Source organism: Typopeltis vanoorti, chromosome 12 (genome assembly GCF_054136105.1).
Source record: "Typopeltis vanoorti isolate ZY-2024b chromosome 12, IOZ_Tvanoo_1.0, whole genome shotgun sequence".
In the NCBI taxonomy this organism is placed as follows: Eukaryota; Metazoa; Arthropoda; class Arachnida; order Uropygi; family Thelyphonidae; genus Typopeltis; species Typopeltis vanoorti.
In genome coordinates this window covers 2231500-2243021 of record NC_143560.1, presented here as the reverse complement: position 1 = coordinate 2243021, position 11522 = coordinate 2231500, and the positions used below count along the sequence as shown (strand labels likewise).

The 11522-nt window shown below is 37.2% G+C and overlaps 1 protein-coding gene across 5 annotated transcripts in view; it reads right to left on the bottom strand.

Moving 5' to 3' along the window:
- Nucleotides 1-2709: 2709 nt before the first annotated feature.
- Nucleotides 2710-11522, bottom strand: part of LOC150100546 (protein transport protein Sec61 subunit gamma) — an 81723-nt gene continuing 72910 nt past the window's right edge. For all 5 annotated transcript variants that reach the window (XM_090401501.1, XM_090401502.1, XM_090401500.1 and 2 more), the window contains exon 4: nt 2710-2812. In XM_090401501.1, coding sequence (XP_090257627.1) covers nt 2803-2812 — 10 coding nt within the window. In that variant the 3' untranslated portion in view covers nt 2710-2802. The remainder of the gene's footprint in view (nt 2813-11522) is intronic.

Here is an 11522-nt window from a genome sequence, read left to right as displayed (position 1 = left end):
GTTCACGGCAGAATGATTTTAAAAAATGCTGAGGGTAGGGAGGTAACCGAATCAGTCAATATAGTGGAATTACTGAGCAAGCACTTTGCAAGAGTATATCATCCAAGTGGTGACATTGCAGGAATGGAAGAACTAATAGCTTATACTGGAATTGTGGTGAATGCAGGCATCCAATCCTACATCTGTGGGATCGGATTGTATACCAGCTCGTGTTGTACGTGAAGCGGCTAAAGAATTGTCAGTGCCCTTGACCATTTTGTTTAATTTGAGCCTTGGGTCTGGGTCAGTCCCAAGGGAATGGAAAGAGGGGAAAATAGTTCCGCTGCATAAAGGTGGTTCCAAAGCTGCTGTTGAAAATTACCGGCCAATCAGCATAACAGGAATCGTTATTAAGGTGTCTTGGAGAAAATAGTCAAGAGGAAAATACAAGATTGGATAGATGAAAATGGGATACTGTATCGGGGACAGCATGGTTTTGTGAAGGGTAGGTCATGTCTCAGTAACTTGCTCACGTATTATAACAAGGTAACGGCTGAACTGGATAAGGGAAATGGGTTTACAGTGATACTGCTGGACCTTGCTAAGGCCTTTGACAGGATACCACATGGAATTCTAATCAGTAAAATGCAGCATATGGGGATGGATATAGGGTTGGTGAGATGGATAGGAGGGTGGTTGACGGAGAGATATCAGAGAGTGGTTTATTCTGGAGTAGAGTCCACAAGACGGCTTGTGACTAGTGGTGTGCCACAAGGATCTGTTCTTGGACCACTGCTGTTTAATTTGTTCATTGATATAGGAAAGGATCTGAGAGGAACAGTTCATTTGTTTGCGGATGATGCAAAGTTGGATAGGGCAATAGTGAATGCAGATGATGTCAAAATTTTGCAGGATGATTTGGATAGATTGGAGGTCTGGGCTAAGGAGAATGGATGTCAATTTAATGTGGCAAAATGTAAGGTTATACATTTTGGGGTGAAAAGATTAGCAGCAGTTTACAACATTGGTGGAACTGTACTCCAGGAAATTGACGAGGCACGACATTTAGGAGTGTTGGTGGATAAGAAGTTGAAGTTTAGGGGACACATTGCAAAAGTGGCCAAATCAGCTCATCAAATCACTTGGTTGCTGAAGAATACGTTGACAAGCAGATACAAGCATGTTATTGTTCCTCTGTATCGAGCCTTGATAAGACCCCATCTCGACTACTGCGCCCAGATTTGGTCACCTAGGTTTCTTCTTGATGGGGAGGAGGTTGAGAGGATCCAGAGGTGAGTGACCAAGATGATAGCAGGTCTGTGGAATGAACCTTATGAGAACAGGTTGAGGATTTGTGGGTTGCAATAATTGGTTGATATGCGGAGGAGCGGAGATATGATAGACATTCAAATTACTGAGGGGTTTCTATAAAATTAATTCAGAAGATATTTTTGAGAACAGGGCTGGTTGTGGGAGGACTAGGGGGACATCCATGGAAACTGGGCAAAAGTGTGGTTAGTAAGGGTGTTAGAGCTGGGTTCTTTACTTTTAGAGTGGTGAATGAGTGGAATGGGCTGCCAGAGTCTGTGGTGGATGCTGTGACACTGAATGAGCTTAAGGCGAGGTATGATAGATACTGTATGAATGTCGAATAGTTGTGATGAACATGATTTGGGGCCTCCCTTGATAAGTCTAAGGACTCCCTGGAGTTGCCCGTAATAATAATAATTCAATGTAGCCTCTTTTGTATGGGCTTCTGAAGTAGGCATGCTTGCACCTAATCAATGACAATGATATTTAAACTTTTCATCTGCGATATATTATAATTAGTTCTATTGAACAATTGAAAAAAGTTGCTTTTTTTGGATGAATCTTGCTTCCAGCTATAATGTGAATAGTAATTTGAGGGCTAAGTGAAAAGCCATGAAGAGGAATCAGCCCAATGTCCAGCAGAAACAGGCAAGCCTCCTCTGTATGGGTTTCCGAATTAGGCATGCCTGCACCTAATCAATGACAATGATATTTAAACTTTTCATCTGCGATATATTATAATTAGTTCTATTGAACAATTGAAAAAAGTTGCTTTTTTTGGATGAATCGTGCTTCCAGCTATAATGTGAATAGTAAGTTGAGGGTTAAGTGAAAAGCCACGAAGAGGAATCAGCCCAATGTCCAGCAGAAATAGGCAAGCAGCAGCTTTTTGGTATAGAGAAACTCATGGGACCTTGATATCTGTTAGACCCTACTGAATACTGAAAATAACTTGTACTGATCAGGTACATCTCTTTCATGGAGACTAGATGGCACAGGTGTTCCAGCAGGATAATATGTTGTGGTGTACCAGTATTGTTCAAAAGTGGCTTATAAACATGACAGCAACTTCCAGGTATAAATCCCACAGAACATGTCTGGGATTATGTGGATCAATAGTCTGGCATTTGAATCCTCTTACCCTCAAAACTCACAGATCCAGTGTACAGAAAGCAATCCCATGACGTAATACAGCATACCTCCAGCAACATTCAAGTCTTATTTTAGTCCATGACACACCACTACAATGTGGCAGTTTGGGCAGCAACAGAGGCTATGAACTATTAGAAGACTGGTCATAATATTTTTATGGTTAGTGTTTGAGAGGAAAAAAAAAATTAAATATATCTTTAATGTCTCTCAACAAAGAATGTATTAATGGATGAAAAATTAAACAATTTAGTAGATAATCACAAACTCTCTACTCAAAACATTTTATTACCATTTATACTTGTATTGAAAATTGATCTTCTGAATGCCACGACAAAACTGAAAGTTAACATCCAATATGTTTCATGAGCCCCTGAAAAACAACAAACAGATACGTGCATGAATAAAATCTGAAATTAGAAATTAAAATATTGCTTCCAAAACATTCAAAATAATAAAGATCATTCTGAAAAAAAAAAGAAAAAAAAAGAGAGAATTTTCTTTCAGTACATTCATACAATTAATGGTTTCAGGAAATGCCAATTAGACCTCTAGGTTGCAGATGACTTTCATCACTAGTGAAAAATCATGACTATGCTTATTAGAGGCATGGCATGGTTGTTGCTATGTTTCATTTCCAGAGCAAAATTTCCAGTTCCTGTCCTCTTCCTTTCTTCACACATGCAATGCAGGTCTGAAGAAATAACATAGTTCTCCATGTGAAGCCAACATGGAGAACTATGGAGCCAGCATCACCTCCATTCGAGGTCACAGCAGTGAAGCAGTTTTCTACAGGCTGACTGCTAGATAACACACAGTTCCAAATCCACTAGTAATGTTTCTGGAAGCTTCCTGATCAGCTGACGAATAATCCTGCTGGTGCTAATTACTCTGCTAGGTCATGCATGGAGGGAATCTAAATAGGGCAACTTGCAGGGGGTACTGTGGAGGCTGTGTTTAGATTAGAGTCTGGGCACAACCAGATTTTAAAAATATAAAAATGCAACTAAAAATAACACAAATATATTCCAAACAATCCAACAAAATTCTACATAAAAAATTCCACATCAACTTATCTGGGGTCCCAATGCTAAAATTAATGATGTGCACTACCACTTACGGACATCCATACTAATTTGTTATTCATCACATCAAATGGCATCCTCTATGACTACAACTTGCTTCAGCTTGCCACATTCTATCATATGATGATTATTATGATATCCCATACCAAAGATTATTAGAACCTAGAATCTCCTTTAGATGATCTGCTTGGCTCAATAATTCTTCATTTGTTGCTTTTATCACTCCTAATTCTAATAATTATACTGATCTTTATGATTCTTTATCTCTGTAAGTTCATCAAATACAGCTTCACATATTTCAATCTAAAATTTATATATTATCCTCAGTGAAATGATAATTCAAATAGATAGAAAAACATAAATGGATTTCACATGATACAAGTCACATATCATTATCATGCCTAGAGTGGCCTGTTCTGGCCTTTGAAGTCATCAAGTCATCGTTGAATCTCTTAAGAGGACGCCTGCTTTTCTTTTTTCCTAACGGTTTGTAATTTAAAGCTTGTTTTGGTAATCTTTCTGTTTTCATTCTTTCAATGTGTTATATCAGTTTGTATTTATATTTTTTAATTTTTTCTATTACTGATTCCTGGTTTAATTATTTCATAATTTCTTCGTCTCTTTTGTGATCAATTAGAGTACATGACGCAGTTTTTCTCATCAACTTCATTTCAGCTGTTAATCTTTGTCTTTTTGCTTTATTATTATTATTATTCAGGCCTCCATGGAGTCAAAAGACTCATCGTGGGAGGTCTTTCTAAGAAACACAAAGTCTATCAAGACTCATCAAGGGGAGGTGCCCCCCCTAAGAAACACAAAGTCTATCATACCACTCCTTGAACTCATTGACCGTTCTCGCTCTCACCACTCCATCAGGCAATGCATTCCATGGTTCAACCACCTTCCATGCAAAGAAACCACTCCTCACCCTCTTGCTCACAGTTTCCTTTCGTAACTTCCAGGGATGGCCTCTTGTCATCACTCCTTCCCACTGTTCAACCAAGCAAAAGAACTCCCCAGTGTCAACCCTGTAACCACCTCTCAACAGTTTAAAAGTCTCAATCATATCACCTCTCCTTCTTCTATCCACCAAACTCTGCAATCCACATTCCCTCAGCCAATCCTCATAACTATCATTGTACAGTCCTGAAACCATCTTTATTATCTGCCTTTGTACCCTTTCCACGGTTAATTTATCCCCTTCAAATCCTGGGGACCAAATCTGAGAACACTAGTCCAAGTGTGGTCTGATCGGGGTCTTATACAACGGAATGATAACTGTTTTATCTCTGCAGGTCAGTGTCTTTCTCATTATTGCAGCAATCCTCTGTGTTACCTTCACCACCTTTGCAATATGTCCCCTAAATTTCAGGTTTCTATCAATCATCAAACCCAGATTTCTTGTCTCCCCTACTTCCTCCAGTATAACTCCTCCCATAGAGTATGCAGTGTCCTATCGATGTTTCCCAAACCTCAAGACCTTACATTTAGCTGCATTAAACCGAAATCCCCATTCATTTGCCCATCTAGCTAACTTATTCAAATCCTCTTGCAGGGTGCCTTATCTGTCGAGATTTTACTTCCATACAATAGGACTGGTAGGGCTAATGTATACTTTTAGAGTTAATTACACCTGTTATTTTTAAATATTTTGTAATTTTTAGGTTTATATCTTTTTCATTTTCATATGTAATCATACATCCTAGGTAGTTAAATCAATTCACCTGTTCTAAAATCTTGTTATCTATTACTATTTTAGTTCTTGCTGGATCTTGTCCTTTAAAGGCCATCGTTTTTTATTTTTCCTGTTGATATTATCATTCCATAATCTCTGGCTATCTCATTTAAATTTAAAATACTTTTCTGTAAGTTATCTTCAGAATTTGTAATTATTATTTGGTCATCGGAAATGGAAATTTTTATTCCATTTTATTATTATTATTTCATTTAGATAAATATTAAAAAGAGTTAGTAAAAGGGGACGTCCCTGTTGGACTCCTTGGCTTATCTCTCTCGTATATGATAACTCATGATTTAACCTTATTTGTATTTGATAATATACTTATGATAGCTTTCAGAATATTATTTGGTATTTGTCTTTCTTTTAATATGTTAAACAAAATGATTCTTTCAACTTTGTCGAATGCTTTTTCAAAGTCAATAAATGTAATATGTTGCTAATTATATGAAGAGCCAAAGGCTTCAATTCGGCGACGTGAAATTATTTAAGTTAAGGGATATTACATCCTATATTGTTTCATAGCCAAATAAGAAACTCTATATTCGGCATGAAACTCTTTGAGTTTCTTATTCGGCTATGAAACAATATACGATGTAATATCCCTTAACTTAAATAATTTCACGTCGCCGAATTGAAGCCTTTGGCTCTTCATATAATTAGTAATTTATTAGGACACCTTCTTGGCAATTCTTATAGTAGGATATGTAAGTTCTGTTCACTACAAACTTGGTATTAACTAGGTCTACCTACTCACTGATGAGACCTCAATAAAGATTGAAACCGGTCTGGGTAGTGACTTTCTCTCATAATGTAGAACAGCAATACAGCTCCTAGGAGCTGGGTTTCACATTATGGGTAAATACCAAGAATAGTGAATGGAGCTTGCTGAACCCTTACTATGAGTTGCCTCAGTGTTGCACTACCAAATGGGTTAGGTGTTGCACTATCCAGGTATTTGCTTACGCTTGGACTCGCCAAACTTTATATAGTTTCTATATTCAGCATGAAACTATTTGAGTTTCTTATTCGGCTATGAAACAATATAGGATGCAATATCGCTTAACTTAAATAATGTAATATGTGTTTCTAAATTGTATTCTCTTCTTTTCTTCATTATTAATTTTAAGCAGAAGGCCAGTCTATACATGATCATCCTTTTCTAAATCCATTCTGTACTTCTAAATAAAGTTTTCAGAATATTTTATTTTGTTATTTAAAATTCTTCTATATATTTTGAAACAGGAATTTAGTATACTTATACCTCTATAGCTTTTAGGGTCATGTCTACTACCTTTTTTAAAGATAGGGATTTTTTTCAATTGCTTTTTTCTTCTATTGGGGGGTTACTAGTTGAATAGATTTTATTTTAAAATAATAGGAGTCTTTCTTTGAACCTTGTTCCTGCATATTTATATAATTCTGAATCTAACTTATCTTCTCTAGGTGATTTTCCGTTTCTTGTTTCTTTCAGGCTGATTTCTAATTCTTCTTTGGTTATTTCCTTTTCACTTTCACTAAATGTTTGCCAGTCATCTTTTTTAAAATATTTATCTGTCCACAATTCTGCATAGAAATTTAGAAATTCTTCTAATTGCAGGCCTGGTTGGCCGAGTAGTTAGCGTATCCGCTTTCCAGTCAAAAGGCTGGGGGTTTGAATCCTGCAGTGGATATGGATGTTTGTGATTGTCTGTAAAAATGGTAGTGGTGGATGGACAGCAGATGGCGTTGGTGTAGATAATGCAGTTGGTGGATGACGGTTGGAGAGGGAGAGTTGTAGAGTAGGTGTCCTCCTTGATGAGTCTTGGACTCCCTGGAGGTGTCAAAAATAGTAATAGTAAATAGTTCTAATTTCATTTCGGTGTTTAATTTTATGTTTTCTTTAGTATCTGCACTTAAATGTTTCAAAATCTTATATACATTGGGTCTTATTTTATATAAATCATGTTCTAAATTAGAAACAAATTTGTTCCATGATTCTCTATGTCTTTTTCTGCCTTCTCTCTTAGCTATGGCTCTTATTCTTTTATATTCCATTTCATCTTCTAGTCTTTTACTGCTTAAACATTTATGGTAGGCTTCTTTTTTCATATTGATTATTTCTTTGAATGTATCATCCCATATCTTGTTTTTTCCTTTAATTGAATTTTTTGTTCTTTCCTAAGCTTTCATTTGTTGCTGTATTTAGTATCATTTTTATATTAAGCCATTCTATTTTTATTTCTTCATTTTGTTTTATTTTATCTAAATTTTGGTTAATTCTTTGTTCATATAACCATTGCATGTTTGTGTCATTTAATAATCTAGTTCTATAAACAAAAGTCTTAAATTTTCTTTCTGTTCTTGTTATTTGTAGCAATTTAGGTGGTAATCTTAATTTTAATTTAATCAGGAAGTGGTCACTACCTCGTTAAATTTGTTGCTTTTAACATTTCTAATTCTAATAACTATACTATCTTTATGATTCTTTATCTCTGAAAGTTGATATTTCAGTCTAAAATTTATATATTATCTTCAGTGAAATGATAAAATTTTGTAACATTTTGTAACATTGAACTCACATCCCCATTTCCATGCCCAATCACTAAATCTATTCAAGTCTTCCTGTAAGGCCACAACGTCTTCACTGCACTTCATGGTTCGTCCCAACTTTGCATCATCTGCAAACAACTGAATATCTCCATCCAAATCTTCACCTATATGATTAATATAAAAGTTAAAGAGTAATGGACCTAAAACAGACCCCTGAGGCACTCCACTAGTGACTTTCCTTTTCCTGGATATCACTCCCCCATACACAACTTGTTGATACCTATCAGATAGCCAGTCTCCAATCCAATGCACTAATCTAATATCCAAACCCATCTGCTCTAGTTTGACTATCAATTTATTATGAGGTACTCTATCAAAAGCCTTTGCGAAATCTAAGTATATTACTGTGTATCCTTCTCCTCTGTCCAAGGAAGCAATCACTTTGTTGTAATAAGTTAGTAGATTACTAATCCATGACCTCCCTTTAGCAAATCCATGCTGTCCATCAAAGATAATACCATTGTTGTTAACCCAACTCTGGATCCTAGTTCTCACAAGCTTCTCCAACAACTTAACCACATCCCTGACACAGATAGGCCTACAGTTTGATGCTTGAGTTCAATCACCTCCTTTATGAAGTGGCACAATCTTGCCCTCTGTCCACTCATTAGGGACTTGACTGAGTGCAAGATTCATATTAAGAAAATATGTCAAGACAGGTGTCAACTCCCTGGCACATTCCTTCAGAATACTTGGTGATATATTATCAAGTCCTACAGCCTTATTTACATCTAGTTTGCTCAACTCCTCATACACCTCTTTCTCACTTACAGTCAGTCTCTCCTACCCCATCACCTACTGCTCTCAATCTCTCCATGAAGTCACATTCACAAGATTGAAAGATCTTTATAAATTGCTCATTAAGTGTCTCCACCAAACATTCTGCAACAGCTGTCTTCATACTTTATACATATTCTCCTATCAATGTCATCCTTCCATAATCATTCTTTCTTTTGCTGGGTACATATTGAAAGAATGCCTTAAGATTCTTTCTGGCTTCATTAGCCAACTGCTGTTCATACCTCTCTTTAGCTACCCTCACCAACCAAGTCACCCTCCTTGCCTGGCCTTTGTAGACCTCATGGAATTGGTTATTTCCACTTCTCTTAAGCTGCCTTCACAATCCCCTCTTTCTCTGTACCGCATGCTTAATCTCTTTATCCATCCATCTCACACCTACCTTATTTAACCTTCTCACCCTGACATTGCATCTACTAGATAGTTTTTGAAAATCCCCCAAGCTGCATTAATCTCTTTTCCAGCTAACTCCTCATTCCATGCTACACCTGCAAGCTGTCTCCTGAGCTCTTCATAATCACCCCCCTTGTAGTTCCACATATACCCTGTTCTCACAGATCTCACAGATGCCAGCTGTGTGAGGACAGAGGTCCTCACACTGCTGGCAACCACCCAGGTAATCACCTCATGGTCACTCTCACCAATTGGTAGATGATTTCACATCTCCTTTATAATTACATCCTCTGATGAGATGACCAAATCCAAGATCCTCAATTCTTGAGTGCCTTCTGTTACATACTGTCTGAGGTAGTTATCCCTCAAAAACTCAAGAAACTCATTTTCTTTACTTCCAGTTACTATCTCATCATTCCAGTCTATATTGCCATAATTAAAATCGCCCATAATGATCACCCTTTTCTTATTTGCTTGACTAATTTGATTATACATTTCATTATATTGAATGAGGCCTGCCTTTACTAGACAGACACTCATTTGTGATCTAACAATGAAAGGAGCTTTAAACCAGAGATAATACCTGTACTGCTGGTCAAAATCGTATTGGAAAGAATAAGGAAAGGGGGGGGGGTAAAGTAAAGTGTATTATATAATTGTATATTGAGTGTAAAGTGTATCATATAATTGTGTATTGAGAGAGTAAATGGATATATACTTAATCTAATTATTAAGTATATATCCATTTACTTATTGAAAGGGAAAGATTGTAAATAATTTAATATGTGTAATTTTAATGAAGGAAAATAATGTGTATAAATAGAAATAAAGGAATCGTATGTGTAAACTACAGCAAACAAAGAAAACGTGATGACTAAGAGACTAAAGGGCATGACCTTAAAAACCAATATTGGAACCTTACAAGCAAGGATTAACTAATTCTCTGAGAGGAGCTCTTTTATGGGCTCGAAATGAAGCAATCTCATGCGACCATGAATGTAAGCTCCTTGGAAGAAAAAGGTGAATGATCAAAAGAAAAGAGGAGAAAAAAGTGGGAGACAGAGTGAAGGACACGAGGTGAGAAAACAGGGAAAGACATGGAGGTAGGAAGTGAGGATGATCTCCAACTAGAAAGGGAAGGCTCACGTCTAACTGAAACCTGAACCGTGATGTTTCCCCTTGATGGATCCAGATGTCCCAGACAAGCACCTCAGATGTTCCCAGCTAACGGCGAAATTTCAGTTCACGTGAATCCATGAGACGGGAAGGAAAAGAATCTGCAGTGTGAACAAGGATCCAACCATGATGCACACGTGACTCACACGCGGTGATTCAGTGAAACATTGAGCAGCCAGAAATGGTAAGGCAATTTTGTCCTTTCTAAAGTTAAGTGAGAGCGCTGAAGGAAAACATGTTAAGCAGTGCTGCTACAAGGAAAACTGAAACTAATTTATTTGTCAGAGTAACTTTAGGAATATTGGACTGGTAGTCCGAAGAGCCATGTCAAGTGATTCTTGCTCAATCTAGTATTCAAATGTTACCTTAGCTCTTTCCCCTGAGATTTTGTCTAGATAAATTTGTCTTAATTTCCCAAGTGCATGCCTTTCTTAAAGAATGATCAAAGTGTTAATATGCGAGATGTTCATGTGATATTGTTTGAATGTGGTTTAAACAAATTAAGATAGCAGAAGAACTGATAATTTCATGTTTAATGTAATTTTATTAGTGTAAAATAAAACTTTATGTTTTGTCATTTGAAATCCTGGTATTAAATTTGTGTTTGAGACCAGCATTTGCCACTCAATAAATTACGAACCGTAATTAAGGGGAAAGAAAGATATAACCAAATAAGAAAGAGAAGGGCCACGACTGCAACAATTTTGAGAGTCCCCGAACATATCTTCTTCTTCTTCTTCTGCAGCTTCTCCCACTTAAGTGGGGTCACTGTAGATGATGAGTCTCCTCCACATCCTCCTGTCTTGGGCTGTCACCACATCTAAGTTCTTCATCCTCAAGTCCTCTTCTACCAGCTCCCTCCATCTCTTCTTTGGCCGCCCAGGTTTCCTCCTTCCTTGCACATACATCTGCGTGACCCTTCTTCCCACATATTCATCCTCCCTCCTCATCACATGACCAAACCATCTCAACCTTACCTCTTGTATCTTCGCTCCTAAGTTCGTAACTTTCACTGTTCCCCTCACATAGTCATTTCTCAGATGATCTTTTCTGGTCAAACCGCACATCCACCTAAACATTCTCATCTCTGCTACTTCCATCCTGCTGAATGTTATTTTTCCTCAGGACCATAGTTTCTATAGCATAAGTCATAGCTGGCCTCACTACTGTCCTATAGATTTTGCCTTTCAGATTGATCGGCACCCTCTTATCACATAACACTCTCCAGCCATCTCCCTCTAATTCCTCCAAACCATTCGTATCCTGCATCCCGCTTCCTTCTCAGCTCCTCCATCTTCTTC